General features: G+C 40.5%; 1 protein-coding gene across 1 annotated transcript; it reads right to left on the bottom strand.

Annotated features, from left to right (window-relative positions):
* Nucleotides 1-4718: 4718 nt before the first annotated feature.
* LOC119648554 (serine protease 53-like) lies at nt 4719-21280 on the bottom strand. Its single transcript, XM_038050324.1, has 7 exons — nt 20991-21280; nt 20733-20920; nt 14176-14271; nt 13851-14110; nt 5407-5860; nt 5252-5350; nt 4719-5156 (listed from the first exon to the last, which is right to left on the bottom strand). The coding sequence occupies exons 1-7, from the start codon at nt 21233-21235 to the stop codon at nt 4858-4860; spliced, it is 1641 nt and encodes a 546-aa protein (XP_037906252.1). The 5' UTR covers nt 21236-21280; the 3' UTR covers nt 4719-4857.
* Nucleotides 21281-22090: the final 810 nt, after the last annotated feature.

Genomic DNA, 22090 nt, shown 5'->3' with positions numbered 1-22090 from the left:
AATACAAAACCTTTCATATCTGAAGCGTCAAGCTTCCAATTTCTCGACTTGTTTTTCTTGTGGAAAGTGGGATAGCATTCGTTTATAACTTTATTCAAAAGCAGGGGAACTCTATAAAGAAATAATTTTCAGGAAGATGCTGATGAGCGCTGACAGATGTAGTCGATTTGGGCATCATGTTCAGGTTTTTCTTGTTTTTTGCAACAAGAAAACTGAACCAGTGAAGGGGCAGGATTGTAAAATGTTGCTTAAACTAACAATTCCCATTCTCCTCTTTACTTCCATTGGTGAGAGGAATTTCCCGACTAGAGGGCTGCCTAGGGCAGGGGAGCGGCAGAGTTAGCCTAAAGTAATATGAGAAACGATTCCAGGCTAGTCCTTTAACGACGGGACATTTGTATGCATTTATTATTATATAATATATGTATAGTCTCTGATGAGATTGCGCCTTAGCTTCATTATCAACGCAGGTAATACTGTACAAGTGATGTGCTTACAGCAAGGCAAACACAAGAAAAACACAGACCTCTATGCGAATTGGGTTTCGAACCTAGAGCAACGAGATTGAGAGGCCCATCAATTTGGACAAAACAAAAAATTTTAACCTATTATATTTTTTTTGTCAGTAATAGTGCGATTTCCACTTATGTTCTATATTAAATCCTAACCAACTGCAAAATTTCATAAATCTAAGATAGGCGGGGCATAAGGGAGTTCCCATTCAATTTTTGGAAAAAAAGTATAGTAATTTGCTATGACTGACTTCGTTTAAACCGACAATTGTTTGAAGGATATTTTGAGGCCTAGAGATCGTTTAATAGCAGCTTCGTGACTTATTTCAGATTTTCGGATTGGGGTATTTTATGAAAAAGATTTCGGGAAAAAAATGATCACAATGTATGAACTGATGCTACCTTTGAAAAATGCTAATTAAGATTTTTCATTTGACTACATTCAGTGAAAACAATTACACTTACTCTTTGTATGGCTTGGGCATCCCATAAACATTAGATACAATGATTTGACTCACTGCATGCGTTGGTTTCCATCAAAATTCGAATCAGTGGCAGAAACGGTTTCTGAGTAAAGTGCGTGTGATAGACAGTCAGGCCTGTGCCGACTTGCCAAATTTCTCGTCAGCGGGTCCCTTCGTCAGGATAATTTACACTTGCATGCATTTGCAAGTGTGTTTGCATGGGCGGGTTTATACACAGTTGGAGTAGGTGGAAGGAAAATGTTCACCCGAAGGCAAAAATTGCTACGGGAAAGAAGAACAACCCAAGGAAGAAAAGAGATTAAAATCTATGATGCAGGGGCTCAAAGCCTCAATACTAAAGGTTTTTGGGAGTGGAAGAACAGCCTCGTAGTTGTCGATATCCCACGACTGCAGTACCCCTGCGACGAAGTGGTAGCTAGGCCATACATACGAGGCAGGCTGCAACTTGGTTTGTGTGAATAATAAATGGCACATACACCTATAGTTGCTATGTTCCTCCAAACCTGACGCTGGCTGAATTCGAAGACATGTTCGACAGATTAAATGAAGACCGAAATTCATTGCCGGTGGCTTCAATACATGGGCAACAGAATGGGAAAGTTTATTGATGAATGAAAAAATACGTTATCTCTTGTAGGCCTTCGCGCAGTTAGACATCACATTGGCAAACAATGATGAAATTATTACTTAACATATACGATGGTCCGGCTCGGTTGTGGACCTGAACTCTTTTAGTCGTTCATAAGCTCACGATACATCCTGCATATTATGGGGAGCAGTATTTTTTCCATAGGATTTTTGTTACGGGTGGAGGGGAAATCTTAAAAAGACGCAACTGCGCCTGATTGCGGCAGTGTGTGGGATTCTCACCCACTTCTGCGCTCATATCCCCGCGTGACCACCGTGAAATATTACTTTGCGTGGTTTACACATCAACTAAGCCAGGCATCCGTCGCGCTTTCCGGGGTTGTTCCAGTTCCTGTATCACAAGTACTGTTGATCTCAGCATCCCCTCCACGAAATTATAGGGTCCGATAACGCTGAGGGCGTCGCTTAACTACACTCTTTCAATCGCGAATCTTGGACTGTGAAACGTAACATGCTCCGGGTCCTCAGGTGTAGCGGCGCATTCGGGAAAGTCTGGGGACTCATCCAATATGGAGCGATGCGAGTACTTCCTGTATTTACCGTGTCCCGTAAGGAACTGTGTTGGGTGGTAATCCAATTCTCCATGTTTTCGCTCGATCCATCTCGCAATACACAGGATCAGTGTATAGGTCCTTTTTTTGGAATTACCTCACCGTTGCAGCCATCTCATGTATAGGTTCTTCCTAATAGCGTTTCGTAAGCCAACGGTCACTTCGACCGGATTAACCCTTTGTCTTCGGTAGAGACCAGCGTGCCTCATTCGCTAAAAAATCCAAAATCCAACCTTCGCTGCGATGACACTGTGCCTCACTAGGTACTGTCCTATATTCACTGCACATCCTCAGCGCGATGGGCCGGTGTGCCGAACTTACTCTTCCCTGGTTCACTATGTTATTCAGTACGCACGTTCATACTGGAACCGTATATAACAGAATGGATGTCACCATCCCTGCGATAAGCAGCCGGCGACTAGATTTTGGTCCTGCAATATTAAGCACCATCCTTGCTAGAGATGAACCAGCTTTTGGTGCCTTTTCGTGCGCATAGTCCAGATGTCCACTGAAGCTCAACTTGGTATCGATCATTACCCCCCTGCTATCTAATTATCAATTTTGAAACGACCACGGATATTGACAGTGTTGTTTCTCCGGTGATTGGAAATAAGGACTGCCTCCGTCTTATCTTTCACAAGGTCCAATTTCAACATTTGAAGCCATGTTTTAATGGTATGAATAGTTTCATTTGCATATAGTTCCGCCTCCTGATGGTATGTCGCAACTACTATCACCGACAGGTCGTCTGCGAAACCAATCAACGTTACCTTCTTTGGCACGCAAAGGCCGAGCATTCTGTCATACATAATGTTTCACACCATGGACCTTGATACGAATCCTTGGAGATAACCCCGGGCCAGGTCTACGACCAATGCAATAGCAACGACAGTGAGCCGTGCTCTGCGGAATCCATACTACCGCTTGACAGACCACCCGCTAGCTCGACGAACGGAAGCAGTTTGTTGTATATCATCCACTCCAACATCTTCCGCGTAGTGTTTAAAAGACAGATAGAGCAATATGAAGAGGGTACGAAAAGTGGTTTTTGGGACTTCAGTAGCAGAACTAACCTCTGCCTTTTCCACTCGGCAGGAAACACTCCTTCGACCATGTACGATTCAAATGTATAATACTTATGAACCCTACGGCCTGATTTTAGCAACCAACTTCAGAGCTTTGTTCGGAATGCCATCCAATTCGGGAGCCTTATTATCCCTATAGTATCTAGCGAATTATGTATGACTGAGTGTCTGGGAGTCTTTTCATACCCCTAATTCGGAATCCGTATGGCCAGAACAACCGTTGACGCTGACAAATTTTTACGGGCTTGACTGAAAATGCGATGCATGGAAAGAATGGTACTACCAAGCTTTGCGCAGTAATTACCTCTGACTTGCAAGATCCATTCAACGCCACCAATTTGTGTACCCAGTTACTGCGCTTGTACGACGCTGACAATGGAGCCATGGGGTTTTATTATCTCCAAGGTTGTTCTACAGGACTCTATAGAACATGTGACATGACGATGTCCTCAACGTTTCAGTTGCCAGAGAGGTCACAATAGTGGATTAGGATTATAATGGTAGTTGATTTTTCAAAACATATTGCAGAAGTAGTGAAGAAATCACTAGACTTCACCTTTAAAATCTGTTTATATATTTAAAACATAAACACATGAAAATACAAATTAATCTATATGCTAAGAAACTTTTTAATAATTTAAAGAATAATACGAATAGATTAATTTAAAGAATAATAGGAATAGTTAGGCCTATCAGTTCAACTCCATTTCTGCACTGCCACCGAAAAACATTGCGTTGCCAAACACTGTTTTTCGATATCATGTCCACCGCGATTCGCACTTACGTTTGTCCGGAGTTAGTGAATGAATTTAGTGCATCTAAATTCCACATGAGGGAAGGTATGTATCAGTATTTTTTGAAGAGTTCCACCTCCGCAATAAAAAGTGTAGACAGATTGACAGGATTCACTTTTTGCCTTTTCTTCTTACATCGGAGACAAAGTAAATAACCCAAATTTAAATGGTTATACTGTACTTCTCTTTGATGATATATAAAGAAAAAAGGGTTCCGCTTTGATAAATCAATGATTGAGGCCTGGTATGTCGGCGAAGAGCAAAGATAGATTTTTTTTAGACAGTGACTACTCCCTAATTCCTGCAACCAATGGTTGTTGCACAAATATCTAATCAAGAACCCCAGCAGTAAACTTCCTGTTTCACTAAACATTTTTGAAAAAATATCATAAAACCGATATGGGCGGAAGCAATTTCCTGGTCTACCGAGAAACGTTATATTTGCGATAAGCAAGTTGATCCAAAGATAATCTATTTGATTAAAAAGATATAAAAAGATAAGATTGATTCATAACGACTTTAGATATTTGGAACTGTAATCACTTTCAGTTTTATCAAATTTATTACTTCGTGGATGGATTGAATGGTGACAAAAAATAGATCACGAATAAATATGCCATGCGCAGAATAAATCGACTGCGCAGCGGATATTTGCCTCTGATTTAATTCTCATAACATAACACAAGGAAAACTCAGTTTGCGCCACCAATGCCACTTGAAAAGTTCAAAGATCTGGTTAACACAATCTTTCATAAAAAATTTTCATTTTCAAACAACAATATTCAATTAATATATTTCTTTATCCAATGCAAATAGTGTCCAACTCGGGTGAATACAGCCGGATATCCCTTTTGGCAACCGTCTGCACTTCCAAATGAAGTCACGCCAATAATCACACGGTTATCAGCTTCACCATACACCAATGGACCACCAGAGTCTCCATTGCAGGTGGATTTTTTGTCTGATCCACTGGTGCAAATGTTGCTTTTGCGAATGTAGCTGTGGAATGACCACTTGCATTCAGCTTCCGTGATGATCCTGAGTTCAGTGTAACGGAGAACCTCAGTAACAGAGTTGGAATCTGAAAATTCAAAAATAAATTCGGTATAATTAGCTTAGCATGCGCGTATAGAACACAAATGTTGGTAGCCCACGGTGTGGTTCATAATTTCTTACTGTCAGAGGAGCGTCCCCAGCCAGAAGCAATGCCTGTGTACCCTACAAAGTTCTTCGAAGCTTCACTCTCCGACGGAAGGTTGATGATCTTAATATTGCCTGTGCAAACCAATCATTTAGAGAAGTTAATTGTGTCTAAAGCATTTTTCACTTACTACTTAGACGTGCATCCTCAGTTAATTTGATCAAACCAATGTCATTAGCTAAAGTTTTTGTATTCCAACCGCTATGAATGCGAAAGTTCGACTTATTCACAATTATGGCTTGGGCAGCCTTATCCTTGGCGTGTATAGATCCCAAATAAATCGTAACAGATTGCGTTCCGTCCAAACAGTGGGCTGCAGTTAATATCCAACGTTTAGCAACCAACGCACCTCCACACCAACTCATCCCGGATTTCCCTTCCAACAAAATTCCTACTTGATAGGGTAGTTGGCCACTCCGGGCGACTCTTCCTCCCACTATGCGCGACTGATAATTCTTAAGGAAGATTTTACCGAACTCTATGGGAGGAATGTCCTTGGAAATGGCACCGGTTCCGTCTACGTCGCTGGTAAACAAAAACACGCCCACGGCTGTTAAGACTACGACTGCGAGTGACCTCATCTCTCAATATCTGACAAAATAGCTACTGACTTACCCTACTTCCTGGAGTCATATTTATAGCCACCAGCAACTGAAAAATTGATCGAGGTCTCAGAGATAATGATAACATATTCCAATTTGGAATATTTTGCTGAATGTTAGCTATGAACTAAGCAGAGAAGTTCGTTGTTTTAGATACAGAATAGAAAACAGAAATTATTACTTCCTCCAAAGTAAGGAGGAATTATGACAGTAGGCGTAATGAGATTGTGTTTTGTGTTTTAATCTCACACGTCATTAGTGTTATGGGATTATTTATGGGAGACAAATTGCAATTAAAACCTTGCTAAATAGGCTAAGAATGACTACATACGCAAAACTTATATATTCTTGACAGTACCGAATAATTAGCATCATGTAAATTAAATTGAATTCATTTACTAAAGTATAATAATCTCTCGAATAAGTTTTCAGTATTATTGAGATTCTCAAATCTACCTTGGTTGGGGCGCTCGATGCAGGTGTAAAACTCAATTTTACAAAGAGTAAGCAATAACGAAAACATCATCAAATGAAGCAAACTTCTTCCTCGATGGCTATACGCCCAAATCGAGCCTTGGATCCCGCATACTCCAGTTAGAAAATGTCAGAATTGATCTGCAATCTGCGTCCTCTATATCCTCCCAACGTCTCCATGGTTTCCCTTTCGGTCACCTACCATTGGCTCTGCCTTTCAGCACTTGTTTCAGAATTCTTCTCTCGTGCAATCGTTCGATGCGGCCAGCCCATTGCAATTTCCGGATTTTGACCAGTGTCGATGCTGGTAGATCATCAAATAATTCATACAATTCGTGATTGTATCTAATTCGCCAGGCACCTCTTTCCATTGCGGATCCGAACATCTTCTGAAGGACTTTTCTCCTGACGATATCGATCTGCTTTTCCGACATTTGCGTCAAGGTTCATGTCTCGCATCCATATAGCAGCATGGCATGCGTTAATATGATTACTCAAACACTTTCTTCGCACGAAGCATCGATCGGGAAGAAATATCCACGTCGTGTGGGTACGCCACTAGTTGCAAGGATTTTACCAGTAACGTACCTCTGATATGAACTGAGGCTTCCTTCCTGACGTCGTATTCGTCATTAAAGAGAGTGGGAGCCAGACTCTCCCCTTGCTTAAGACCCGACACTATAGGAAAGTTTTGTGGCAGCTCATTTTAGATTTTTACCTGGCCCTTGTTGTTAGGCATTGTGATTTTTACTAGCCAGACTAACTTCGGTGGGAAGTTTAGCTCGATCATTATTCTGCACAAGCATTGCGATTTACACTACCGTATCGACAGAAGTGAACGAATAGTTGGTGCACATCGATGTCATATTCCCAACACTTTTCAAGCACCTGCTTAACTGGGTGGTCTTTTGGTGATTGTCCGGATCTGAAGCCATCTTGCTATTCCCCAATAATGTCGTCGGTATACTACCTCAGTCGTCGTTTGATTATATTCATCACCACTTTGTAGCTTGCTCAGCAATGGGATTCCCCTGTAGTTTTCACAACGCAGACGATCACCCTTTTTGAACACTGGACAAATTACACTTTTCCTTCAGTCATCAGGCACTTTTTTGGTTGTCCAGATTCTGCTGGTTAATTTTTAGAATCGGCTGGTGAGTACTGTACCCCCTTCTTTTAAGAACTCGGCTGGGATGCCATCGATTCCGGGAGCTTTCTGAGATTTTAATTTAAACAAAGGTTCTACTTCGTGCCAAGTTGGGAGTGTAGGCACTTGTTCTCGTTGGCTTGAAGGATTCTTGAAGATACAGAACCCGACTTGCTTTCATTTGAATCGTGTCGCTGATGATATTGCCTTTCTCATCTCTACACAGAGTGGTTCGTGGTTTGAAACCTATCCTTATCTGTTTCACTATGATAAATGTGACTAACACGTCGTTCTTCTTCAAGCTGTTATCAAGTGTTAACATTTTGTTATTGAACTTAGAAGAGAAATATTAAATTTTCAGTTCTTTCCGTGGAGCTTAAATTATATTTTTTTTTAGGATTCTGACTGTCTGTCTGTAAATATTTTATAAAAGAATTACAAAAAAGAATGATTTGGACAAAATGCTTGGATGATTGATTCATTGATTTAAACGCTAGGTTGTGGTAACGTAAAATCAAAGGTGAAATTTCACTGGTGGAGGAAGAATTTTTATCGTAACCTGGATGAACATAAATCGAATGAGCTGTTTACTCCTTTGTGGAGTATTGGGTATCAACACTGGTGACACTGTTGACAGTTTCATTATAATCACACTTAGTGCTATGTAAGTGATAAGCCTACAGCAACGGAACACCACGAAACATTAAAAGCGACCAGGATTCGAAACCGGGGTAACGAGGGCGGGAAAATACTTACTTACTTACTTATTTTTCATGAATTCCAGGAAATGATCGGTCAATATTTTGTGGTAGCACCTTACCTCCATTTTTGGCCTTGTAGTATCCGAGATTCCGTGTATTGTCAACTATCTATTTCCTTACTGTCTTGTTCGGAAGCCCCGGGATATTCATTGATTTGCACCGTGAATGTGTAAAACAAAACCCTCATTCAAATCAGGTCATCGTCTCTCTGCCTGCCCCCTTCAAAAGATGCTGCCCTGGATACGCCAATGTGTGTAATTGTCGTATTGCAACTAGAGTTTCTTTTACAGGCCCAGAGAGTAAATAGATGAAATTATAATTGATCTCCCTACGCTTCTCTGTAGCCACGTCCCAAGGGAGGGCCAACGATTCTTTTTTCAATGACCCCATCGCTGTGGCCATCTATTTAAAGATCTCTACCTTTCGGTTTCTCCGCTTGCAATACAGAAGAGATAGACTTAATACTATATATGTACATACGTTCACTAACTCGTCTACCAAGTTATCAATAGAATCATTTCTAAAACAAAGTAAGCCGTATCATCAGAAATGGTTCTGAACACGGCTGTCCTTTGTAAACCGCACATGGAGGGTGCAAATTTTTTTTTCACAGAATATAGCCATGTGGGGTATCAAATGAAAGGTCTCAATTAGTACTTTTCGAAACTGGTTCAATTTTTGATATTGAGTGAAACAAAGGAGAGTGAGGGCTACAAATATGACCCCCAAAAAGTCTAACAGGTCTCGTTCTCAGGCCCGATCTAAGCCCCAAAATATATCCGGTTCCGATATCTGCACAAATAAAGTTAATATTAGTATATTTCCAGATTTTAGAAATTTGGCATGCGTATAATAAAGAGCATAATGCACAGTTTCGTCAAGTTTGAAGAAAATCCAACTATTACTAACAAAGTTATAGGGGGTAAAACTTTAAAATTTTTTGTGAATTTTGTGCACTCTACAACCTGCATGACGTCATCATCACATATCAATTCGTCAATACCACAACGAAATGAGTTCTTATGAATGGGGTCGCAGAGAATTATTTTGTTTTAGTTTTTTAGTTATTTGTCAGCCAGACATGTGTGTATGTAGGTATATAATAGATGCGTGCTAATGAACTTTGCGGGTAGTGCCTAATTCAAATAGATATAAAAAGTAAATCGGAAATATGGGTACGATCAATTTATATACGTGCATATACGAGTATGTGTACAGTATTCGGTAATAGGCAGTTTGTTTGTTTAGGGTGAGCGTGATGTCTATGGCTGTAATAAGTACGTATGTCTCGTAGTTTGGAAAAATATGAAGGATTATGTTGGATTTGTAGCTATATACGGACAGAAAAATGTGCGTTGAAGTTTCTCACATAAGATGAACACAAAACCTTTATACCCGAAGCGCGAGCTTCCGGTATTCCGACTTGTTTATCTATTATCACTGCTAAGAATTTAACGGCTGAGTTGAAATTCTAACGCGAGCGTAATTTCTCTTATAAGAGTCGAGGATCGTTCCCCTCTTTTTCCCTGCAAATGTCAGCCCAGTACTCTCTCACCATACCTTAACAACATTGATTTCTTCATTGAAATAAAACTCAGCATCTTTGATATATTTTGGTATGTCGACGGCATAGTCGACCACCGTGGCCTTCTCGGAATCGGAATATTAAGCACATATTTATACATGATGGTCCACAGGAGTTGACCTAGTATTGACCCCTGTGGAAACAGCATACTACTGGTGCATCATCGGCATCATATCAGAGCATTAGCTCTAGCAAATAACTATCAATAATACCAACGAGATAGGTAGGAACACCACCCGTCGCCAGGAACTTTTTTATAAAGCTCTTGTTGGTTGAAATGAAGGCAAGTCCAGAAATACTGCGATCCTTTTTGACTATGCCGATAACCAATTTGATAGCATCAGTTTTTTCGGGCGTTACAGAACTCCATTCCATATTCCACCCATAATTAGGACTTATTCTTGGGAATGTGCACCTCTAAAGCATGGCCGCGTCAAATGCTTTGATGATGCATTTTTTTACCCTGCCTTAGTAGGTTGGCCTAACCACACCTCTATGAAAGTCTGCTCATCGAAAACGTTCGTAGCCTGGCCTGATGTGGCTCCAAAGAAGTCTGCCTTGTGATCGCTGTGAATGTAATCATCACTGGCTGATAAAACTCTACAGCCGAGTCAAACGTCCCTTCCCAAATGGCATTCGCATCAACTTCATTGGCTAGAACCATATCTAACTACGCAAAAGCTTCTAATAGAATATACCTCTTCACATATGCTTCCTTGCTACCCCACTCATAGCCAAGCCAATCATCGCCACTTACCTTTGGACTTCCCCCCTCCCCTCGAATTTAGACAGTCTCCGACTTGGTATACACATATACACCATTTATTTTCGCGCAAGTAAAGTTACTGGCCGCCTGACTAATAATATATAGCAGGCCTTCACGACGACACCACGTTGGATACCATTTATAATGACATAATGAGATGGGCTGATGGTCAAACGTCCATCCTGTGTATCCGAAGACGATCAAGAGAAGAAAGGATTTTAAGTTTCGGTTTAGAGTTCAGACGATGCCTTGTGCCTCTACCCTGAGGATCACCGTGACCGAAAACGTCTACGCTACTGGTGGCTCCGAATATATCAATTCAAAATCCAGCAAGAGTTTGAATTATATTGACCGAAACCCCCAGGTTTGCAACCTTGACTGGTATGAGCCTAGACATATATTATTTTGTTTCAGGATAGAGTGGTCTTGAACCCACCTTCTACTTAACTGCGAGCAGCACTAGTTTTGAGGAGCAGACATTTGCCTCTGCTCTTCTATCGAAACTATTAGGTAGCATACATGTTTCAAATTATTAGGTATTCGCTCAATTAAAACAGTGCACACAGGTTCGTGCACTACAAGGAAATGGTGAGTAGTTCCTCAAAATTAGTCCGTTCCGCCATAATAGGCGGTAAAGAATTATCGGACCACAGTTGAAGTGATAACACTTTTCTCTTCAAGTTGACTGTTGACTTCTTTAAGTTCTTCTTGGTTCTCTAATTGTATGTAAGACTTATGCAACGACTTAGAATCCTCATTTTGTTATGAACTTTCCGGAACGTTTCGTAGTGTAAGTAACGAAAACTTCCATTGACTTAAGCAGTAAGAAGTTAATCGGGTTTAAGTCATATACAAGATATTTAGGGTAAGATGTTCGGATAATTTTAGCCCCCCCCCCCTCTCAATTTCAGAACATAGGGGGGAGGGGTCAATTTGGACTCGGATCACTATCGCGTTCAGATGGTGCACTGGCTCAAATAACAACACCGCGTAGAATCCCTTCTGATAATCAGGTAAAAGTAAAAACTGAAGTCGTTCATAAGAGAGTCCTTCATAGCAACTATGAGGGCAAAACACGATAAACATGGTTAACAGAAATTCTGGAGATGAAGAATCTACAAACGATCTTCACAACCAAGTCTGTGAACTCGAAAAGTACAAGGAACAACAAATCAACAGGATGAAGGCTGGATGATCAATCTGCCGAGACAAAGAGGAAAATCTGATTTTCGACAGAATGGGCATATTGGAGTGTGGGAGACCAGATAAATCCAGCCGGATCTCTATCGAGACAACCTGGGCCTGGAAAAAGTGATCTCTTATGCATATGTTAATTCAAAAAGCAAGTCCACCTAACTACTGGCTTATGATGAGGAAACTAACATTATGGAACAGACAACCCGAGATGTACAGACTGCCGGCATCCAGATCGAGCAGGTGGCGCAACATCCCGGGCTGCACATTGACACCAAAAAGCGACAGCATAAAATGGCACTGATCAACTGAGGATGATAAAGTCAATAGAATACTACTTTTAAAACGTTGATTATTTCTCCAACCTAGGATAGAAAATCCGCAAAATAGGAATGCCTGGAGTTTCTAACTAAGACAGGGCGGATCAGCTCCTCTGGCTGCCAACAATCGTGCCTGGATTTCATTGTCGTAATTATTATCGGTTGTTATTTTCGACCCTAGATAGGAGAAATTAGCAACGGGTTCAGAGTTCTATTCTTCTGACTTTGTCGCCCTCATTTGACCATTACCATTTGATGCTGTCGCTTCTTTGGTTTCAATATGCAACTCAGGATCTCGCGTCACCTGATCGATGTGGATGAAGGCGATTTGAACATCTCGGGTTGGATTTTCAAGTATGTCCGACAGTATTTGGGTGGACTTTAAAGGGATACTGAATTAATATCTGCATAACCGAACACTTTTTCCAGAGCGAAGTTAAAAAGGACGCATGATAAAGTATTCCCTATTCTTAGACCGGTACTTCTTTTCTCTCCATTACGCATTGTTTTCCTTATAGGGTACCTAACCCCCAAGGACAAGTTGGTACAATTTGTCCCGTTTTTAGACGTGAAAGGCTCGCTCGCTACCACGCTCAGGAGGGGTTTAGCAGACGTTTCAATGCCCTTGGAGCACATATCAACATCGGTTGGGCATTTTGAAGTGGGCGCCCCTACATGGTCAATAATCAGGTTACTTGATCAGGCTCAACCTGCATATTTTTTCTCATGAATGATCACATGAATATATCAGGCCACATGTTCCCAACTTAAAGAAAAGCATCGAATGGTATAACAACTTATTTGGTGCAGCTCTCCTTCTGGGAGAAATTCGTTTTGAAAGTCGACTTTGGAAACAGCAGTCCGTGTTCTCTTGGAGCATGAGACGTTTGGAAATTAGGCGTTATACTATCGCGGTAAGTGATACTAAATTTTGCTGTGAGTAATATTAACATTACATTTTAATTTAAAATCTTTAAGTACTTTATTTGAATTTTTTTTCGACATTTTTTTTATTTCACTGTTGCGTGACAAACACAAGACGAACACAGACACCCATGACGTCTGGGGTTCGAACGCAGAGCTGCGAGATGGGAGGCTGACACTCTACCGCCTCTACCATCGCGTCGTCCGAGCTAATTTGGTACACAAAACTCCTGGGAATCAGCGTTCCGCGTTTCTAATAAAATCGTTTTTGGAACATGTGACTTTTGCAACTAGGCCCTCATATGTGAGATGTAATCACACTTCACACATCCTCTTTTTGGGCACTGCCAAAGTAGTGAGCAGTGACTAATAATTGGAAATACGAATCTTTCTTTGTTTACTTTGAAGAATATCAACTTTATGTTGTTTTATTTTCCCTTAAATATACAATTTTTGTTGATAATGATATGACTTAAATAATGACGAAATAATTTAAGAAATCCAGATAATAAACAATTGCCAGAAATAAATAAATCAATGGAACCATTATCAGCTACATATGACAGTATTGCAACAGAATGCTTATTCCATGACTTATGTCATAACAATTAAAACCTCGTTAATTTCAAATTGATTCTCTTCACTCAACAGTAATCGATTCATTGATAAAGTTATCTTTGAAATATCAAATATTTAATAAATTATCACATTTTATAAATTCTTGGCGAAAGCTTTCTTGAAATGAGGAGTGAATTAGCTTTCGACCATATTTTCTTGGATCCAATCCAGGTAACCAATTACGTTAATATACATTGTGGGCCAACGTGCCGCACACCCTAATGAATTTATGAATGATACAATCCCGATCAAAACGGTGGAGTCGTCGTCGAGGGTAGCAATCAAGGGTGTCCCTATATCACCTTCGCATGCACCTTTGTTTATTTCGCCATCCGAGCAAAGCATCAAGGATCTGTTTAAAGAGGGGTAGTAATGGTTGCATATAGCTTGTGGCATGATGGTCACATTGACATGCCGTGGATAATCCTCCGTATCTGGATTCTCTGGAAAGTTTTAATGTTTCATCAGCAGATTGTTTATATGGAAAACAGGTTGAATATGTAGATACCTTCCGAAGCACCCCAACCCATCAAGGTCGCTGTAGAACCTTCTAGTGATTTCGCTGTGAGAGAGCGAGGGGGGAGATTAATTTTCTGAATGGTAGCTGAAATAAAAATAATTAGAAATAATTTCAATAAGTTCAATGGAGTCATGCGAAAGGATTAAAAAAAAACTTATAGTTTTATTAGAAACAGTTGAAATGATGATGTTTACTGCACTTTGAGGATGTTTATTGTGTTGATTGGTTATTATTATATGGATTGGCAATGTGCCAAAAAAGGGTCCATTGAGATGTTTACAAAGCTACTCTCGTTGATTCGAAACAATACCCCAATTTTGCTTGCATACATTCAGAAAGACCTTTCACAAGAAACTGTTTACACTTCACTCATCCTGAATCTCTCCAGGTCTGTTTACTTACCACTAAATTCTAATTTGCTTGGCAGTCTAATAAGAGCAATGTTTTTGGCAAGAGTCTCCGGATCAAATTCTTCGTGTATTACCATCCTATTAGGCAAGTCATCTCCATCGATATGTACGTTTTCTCGACCAATTTCTCCCTGATCATTATATTGGTGTGCACCGATATAAATGAACATTGACATAACACTAAAAAACGGCACTGAATGTAAACCACAATAACCTAAAGCATGTCACCCAGCTTACTCTTTGTAGATATATTGGGCTGTTGTGAGTACATATTCACTGGAAATTAGTGCACCACCAGTGACAGCAAAACCCGGCAAAATAAATGAAACGGTAGCAAAAGGATATTGATTTTTTTCTGTAAACTCGCCACCGTAAATCCTATCATGTCCTCTCAGGGTATTTCTTGAAACCGGATTTGCAATAACGGAAGACAGACACAAATGGAAGAAGATAACGAAGACCTTCATCTTGGTTAGCTTGAAATTATTGGGAACTCGAGAACTACTACCTGAACTTGATTTTACAACTTGTTTAAATACTGATCTGGAGCTTTGTGGTTTCAAGCCAAGATATCAAAACTAAGTAGCTCCACTGATAAATTACAATCTATGAAGATTGGTTGGACTTAGGTCATTGACAAATTGAATGTTTAGCTAAGCTTTTCTTGAAGAATTGTAGTCACTCATTTGAGATATTTTGCTTGAAACAAAAAAATGTTGACTAACATTATATGAATTGGAATATTTACAACATTGACTAAACAGTAGTTATCACGCTGGCGAAACAAACAAGTCATGCTAGAATTATCGCCGCAAGCGTGTGTCCCAATAAAAATATTAGCAGCAGAATCCTCACTTCTGGTGATGAGTAAGCACGATTCTAAATAGCATTACATCCCTTTTAGCGCAATTGTTAGAGTTTGCAAGATACTAGTAGACGTCACGGTCTCCACAACGAAGTACTTCTTGTATGAATGAATGAAACTTATACATAATTGCCATTTACCCATTGCTGGAGATTACCCAAAATGCTCTCCAGCTCTCATCACAACTTCCCGAGACGCCCGCAGTCCTCCTTTACAGTCATGCGCCAAGTGCTTTTAGGGCGACCTGGGAGAATGGCGCTCTACTACATGGCATAACCAACTATGGAATTGTCGCCCCTTCTTAATGTGTGGACTATTCATTGTCATTTCCGCCTTCGGAGCCCATCGCGTAAGTCTGAGAGACCTGTGCCTGGACCAAGTTTTTTATTTGAAATAGTATCAGGTCAATGTTTCTCGACGATAAGACGGAGGCAGGTGTTCACGAAAGCTTGGCGCTTGCGAGTGATAGTGAACATTACTACGGAACAGTCTCAACTTGATATTGATGTTCAGATAACTTCATTTTCACAGTTCAAAATAAGGTAGCGAAAATGGAAATAGATTAGTGTGTCGGACGACACTCCTCGGCACACAGCATACATCCTAGATATAAAAATTAATCAACGTTTTCGATTCCCTGCCTGTTGATGCAGATACGAAGAATGCAATCACCCATCGGACTGAAAATCTTGGTTTTATTTGTGCTTATCTTCACTCCATCTGTACTTGCTTTTCTTTCCAAATTCAAAGCCATATGACCAATGTCCATGACCCGGTGTGGTAGCGAACAGATTTCATCGGGCTGTTTGAGAAAAAATGTCACTAATCAGAAATTTTAGCTGCAAGAAGCCACATTTTGCGCCATCATTTGTCGCTCTAATAGTAGCCGGAGTGCCTCTCTTGTCCAGATAATGGTAGGTACGCTCCCTGTTCAGGTTGCCAAAAACTTCCTCGAAAGCGATGAAGAGAAAGAGAAGCAAAAATCTAAATTGTGCGCCTCATTCCGAAATGATGCAGGAAGACACAAAGTGGAAGCCAGCCTGCTGCCTGCCGGTCAAAATTTCGAGATATGCTGAGATGGATTCCAGGATTAGTTTAGATATTATTTCCGTGACGAAGGGAGCAAGTCGATTTGTAATCCTAATGATCATCCCGTTTTTCCACTCTCCGTCCCGCATTTCAAGGATTTTCGTACGAGTAGAAGTAATTCATTCTTTCCCACCATATAGGAAGTGTAAGTTGGTGGATAGCACTATATAATTGTAATGCTCCTTAGACTGGACAAGAATCTTGCAGTCAGAATCCAGTCAAAAATTGAGAAAGGTCAAGTTGGAGAAAGCGAGCATTCGGGGGTCAGCACCGTTACTAAGGAGCGTTACCATATTCCAAAAATGAATCACATTCAATTTTTGATCACTAAAAGTCGTATTCGTGAGGTCAGGCTTTATCCGAAGTGTTGAAGATGTTTCAGTAGCGCTAAAGTTTCGAAATATGCAGGTTCCAAGTCCATTGAACAGAAGAAGGGGATAGTCATCAAGTTCCCAAAGAAGACCTCCATTTTGAGTGTGATAATTGAAGGAGTTTTCGCGAAATATCACATGCTACATCGGAGGAAAGTTTATGAGGAATTGAAATTTAAAATTCGAAATCAATTCGTTTATTTCGAGAGGATAGCTTTTCCGCCGTGTTGATAATTGTCAGGCATATCATTAAAAAATGTTCCGTTAAAACTCCTTTTCTGATAGAATAACCTTCTTGTCATGGAGATATCACTCTCTGTCTATCTAAAAAGGGGAAGGAGACGATTGGATGCACTACTGATTACTCTGCCTGACTAACTGAGAAGAGCAGTTGCGAAAGCTGCAGGATTCTAAAGACCGACATTGGATTGTAGAAAAAAACTCCAATAAGAAGTAATTTTGGTCACATATTTTACAGCAAATTTCATCGATTATACCCTTGAAACTGAAGAACGAAGGAACATGCCACCAAGTTAGGCATTTCCGGTGAAAATTGCTAAGCGATAGAGGCGCTATCCTCGCAATCATGATGGTGAGAAAAAAGCATGAATGTCAAAGTTGACTATCGAGTATCTCTGAAAACTTCATTGGCCCGTAATCGGTGGTGTGTTTTAATAGGACTTACTGTTTCTGTATCAGCTTCCAGAAAAGATAAATAACACCATACCCATTGAAAATCATAAAAAACCTTGTAGCAAAACCTTTCCAATATTATTTAAAAGAAGCTGTCTTAGTGGAGACAGTAGAGTTCGAAAAGAAATAGTTGGAGCAAACTATATCTCATACAACAATGACAGTTCACCAACCTTTCATTTTCCTAGCTAGGAGTACTGTGACAGCCCTTGGTTCTTGCCATTATCCTACTGAATTCTTAGCGTGGAGAATTGGAGAGCGCCCGAACAGAGATCCTTCTCAGATCATAGTTTCAATACTTTTCAGTCTAGATCTCACGACAGAGGTCTCCAAACCTTTCAAAAACCCCAGGAGGATTGGCTGGAGGGAATTTGGTCAAGTTATCACAAAGAAACCCTCTGGTGGGCAAATTGGTAAGTTTGGCGCGATAGACGAAATGGAGCCAAAAGTGGGGGCTCTAGAAAAGCCATTCGAAATTACCGTTAAAGTTTCGTGCTCTGCTAAATATAGCAAGAAACTACTGCAATCAGGGTGGAATGAAGATCTATCCTGCCTCAGGAAGCTGGCCAGGGATATCTTCAATATCTGCTACATGTACAAATATTAGCAGACATGCAAGAACAGCATGAAGAGGCACAATTCGGCCATCAAGACTGTCAAGAGGCGGTGCTGGTTGTCTATTTTGAGAACATTGAAAGCATCATCGAATCTGTAAAGCTTAATAAGTTTCTGTCTAAGAAACATAGGGGTCCATCCTTTCCTAAAAAGTCGGAAAGCAGGCACCTGGACGAAATCTTCTGGTGAAACCCTGGAGCTGTTGGTTCAGACGCACCTTTCTGCCATCGAGAAGGACTGTGAGTCAGAGCCTTGCGAGGAGGGTATACAGGCGCCCCAGCCGTACAAGACTATAAACAGCTAGGCTATAAACAGCTTTTCCGCACATAAATTTTCGAACCCAGACGGCATAATGCTAGTATTGCTATAGAATCAGCAAGAAAGGATTGCGCCGTGGCTTATCGACATTTACCGGATCTGTATCCTGCCTGCAAACGGGCAGGCCATGGATCCAAGAAAGGTGGCCAATCAGCCTCTACTCTTCCGTGTTAAAAACCCTAGAGCGCGTCCTGGACACCCACGACTCGGCATAAATCCAACTAAAACAAAACTGATGCTGTTCACCACCACAACAAGGGTAATAATAAAGATTGGTTCTTTCTTCCAGGGTGAAGTATTCGAATGTAATCTTAGATCGGAAGCAAAATTGGAGATTGAACATGGAACTGTGGGTTAAGCAGGCATGTATAGCCTTCAATGCCTGCAGGAGAACTTTTGGAAATAAACGGGTTCTCCGGACGAGGATGGTTATCTGGGTCTACACAGTTATGGTGCTCCCCATCCTAATGTACGGCTCTATTGTATGGTGGCAGGCTTTGAGGAAAAAGTACAATATAAAGATGCTTAATTGGATTTAAAGAACCGCGTGTGCTACCAGGGTTCTGCAGCCCTCCCCGCCAGATGTTACCAATATTCTCCTACATTCTTCCCCCAGGTCTGCACATTAAATACGTTGTAGTGTGCAATGCTGTTAGAATACGTGAGTTCAGATGCTAAACAGCGAGGCCCTAAGGTCGCAGTAACAACCTAGACGAATTACCTCGGGAAATCTGGGCATTCCCAACGTGCTACGCCACACTATGTCCTACTAGTGACTGTCAAGGGTGCAATCTATTCGCACTATTTAGCAGCTGCGGATCTCAGATAGCGAAGGCTCATCATCTGTTATAACAAAACTCGATCAAAAGAGTCCATGTGCCAGATGCGTGCAAATGCATACAAATCATTGCCAAAGCTGCAGAAAAGAGGGTGCAAGCCACAACCACTTCTTTGCGATTGCCCAGCTCTAGATAGTGAGGCTATGGACACAAAGTAAACTATTCTTTGGGGACTTCAGAAAGATTTTCAGCTGCAGGGTTCAAGAGCTGCTTTCCTTCGTGAATGCTACGGGCTGACTCTGAAAATCTGAGCCGGCTGGACTCTGCCTCCCTGATCTCATAACAGCGCACCCAAGTGCTAATTGGGCTCCTCAGAGTAGCCACTGATATCTACCTACCCATAAGCCTGGTTTAGAACCAAAGTGAACTGGCGTCATGCAAAATGATCTGACATCAGTTTATCCGGTTAAACATAAAGAAACCTATCAAGAACTTTGCGCGAGACTCATAATAGATTATCAAATATATCGAAAGTGATCGGACTAACGTTTCTATCGCGTTTATTTAGACATTCCAAAGGACCGGTACCCACGTCTTAATATTAGCAGTATATTGTGACGGCGATAGGTTAATATGGGCTATTTCAAACAATATGCCTATACTCTTTAAAGCTACGATAAGGTCCCCACTACAGCTTATCAACAAACTTCAAATAATTGGGAGTTGGCATCAACCAATGAAGGAAGTGACTATTCATCTCAGCCTCACGATTTCACCTAGCCTTTGAACCTGCTTTAAAGAGGAAATGGTACTGCCGAGAGCGGAGATTGTGCACGATCAAATATTATTATTATAGATGCATGCACGTATTTGTAGGTGTGGAAAATATCAAAAAGCCTTTGCAGGATTTTTTTGAAAGGCCTTCCAGCGTAATGGAGATATCAGCGAATCATATTCAATATTGAAGTTAACGGACCAAATCTTGTTTTCACTGAAGGTACGATCACACATTGCTAGCGAGCCACGTGCTAGTTACACTTCAATCACGATGTAAGTAAATAAAATCCCGTAGGGAGACCTATCTATTTCGAATCCACCAGTTGGGAGTTTACCAACTTGATACATAGTCCTTCATGAATGTACTTCCAAATCACGAATGAAATTACGACCACTCTTAAGGATTATGAACAGGTACTTCTTTGTCAGTTCCAAGAGGCAAGAGGGTCAGACATTTGAGAATCAAATGATCTTAAAATACCTTTACTTTAGGTAACTAAACCACCCTATGACGTGATATATGAAAGAGACGAATAACAAGTAAAAAACTATACTTTCTGAAATAGAAAAGAAAACTATTGTGTGAGAAGGACTTGGCAAAATATGTTCAATTCAACGCAAAACTCACCACCAAATTCGACCGTTTCCGTAAGTTTAATAAGCGCAATATTATTCGCTAACGTTTCTGGATCAAACTCCTCATGTATAAATGAAGCAGTCTTCAATTCATCCGCAAAAAGAAAGATATTCTGTCGACTATCTTCGCTTAGTTCTGGGTAGTAATGAGCTCCAAGGTAAAGATATACGAACAAAATCCTAGGGATCACGTCCAAATAAAAATAAGACTAGTAGAAATCGGCTACTTAATATGATTCCACAAACATACTCATCACTATTGTAAATATGTTGTGCTGTGGTGACAATATATTTTTCCGAAATTATAGCACCTCCCGATACAATTGGACCCGGCATTGTAAATGAAACAACAACAAAAGGATATTGATTTTTCGTAGCGAATGTGCCACCGTAGATTCTGTTCTGCTGGTGCAAGGACTCCTTTAATATCAAACTTGCTAAACCTCCTGCACCAAGGGCCAGGTGTAGCCATATCGCGAATAATGTTTGCTTCATTCTTGCGCCTATATTAAAACATCTTAAACTTGACGGCTAGGACACTGGAAAGCTACTGCCCCAATTTGGTGGCTTCAACATATAAATTCGAGCCTAATTTCGCTACATCCGTGATAAAATTTTATAGCTATCATATTCTACTTAAAACGGTGATGCCGGCAGAATGTAATCTTAAATCTTCCTTTATTACAGTAAAGAGTGCCGCAATTAAAGTGTAAATATTATTGGATATTGAACCCCAAATATGTTTGTAATAAATTTCTCAGTGGAAGTGTATTTTGGCAACTCTGCAATTTGAAAAATGTAATAAATAATTTCCCAAAATAAACGAATTCCCAATGAGTCACTTATTGCTTCAGTTTGTTTTATCTTTTCGCTTAATGTTTTGTTTTATCGTAAGTCTTTTAATCGCCACACGGCCCAACAGTTATCATCGGAATGTATGAATCGCTTGTAACTCCTTGAAAGCCCAACTTCCAGCGAGTTAAGGCAATGAATCACATCATTAAGAAATAATGTTCAAGTGCATGGCATCTAATTTTTTAAGATTTCGACAAAACCTTATTAAAATCTGTCAGTGTGTGTCTGTCCTTTTTTGAGGAGGTGGAAATCTTTGGAAGTTTCTGGCCTGGACACGACAGAGTGTAGAATTTTTACTCACTAAAACCACTCTCGACTTTCGCGCTGCTCCGTGAAACCACAATTAAGTATTGCATCACGGAGCAAAGATAGCTTAGTTTAGCTAGGGCTCCTTTCATCTATCCGCGCCTTCCTGACTTCTTCCACTTTTCGCAGTTTATCCCAGGTTGCTGCGATCATGGAGTTGATGGTAACCCAGTCCTTCTGACATGATAA

Source organism: Hermetia illucens, chromosome 2 (assembly GCF_905115235.1).
Source record: "Hermetia illucens chromosome 2, iHerIll2.2.curated.20191125, whole genome shotgun sequence".
Classification (NCBI taxonomy): Eukaryota; Metazoa; Arthropoda; class Insecta; order Diptera; family Stratiomyidae; genus Hermetia; species Hermetia illucens.
Note: the sequence above shows the minus strand (reverse complement) of the source record. Positions and strands in the feature narration are given on the sequence as shown.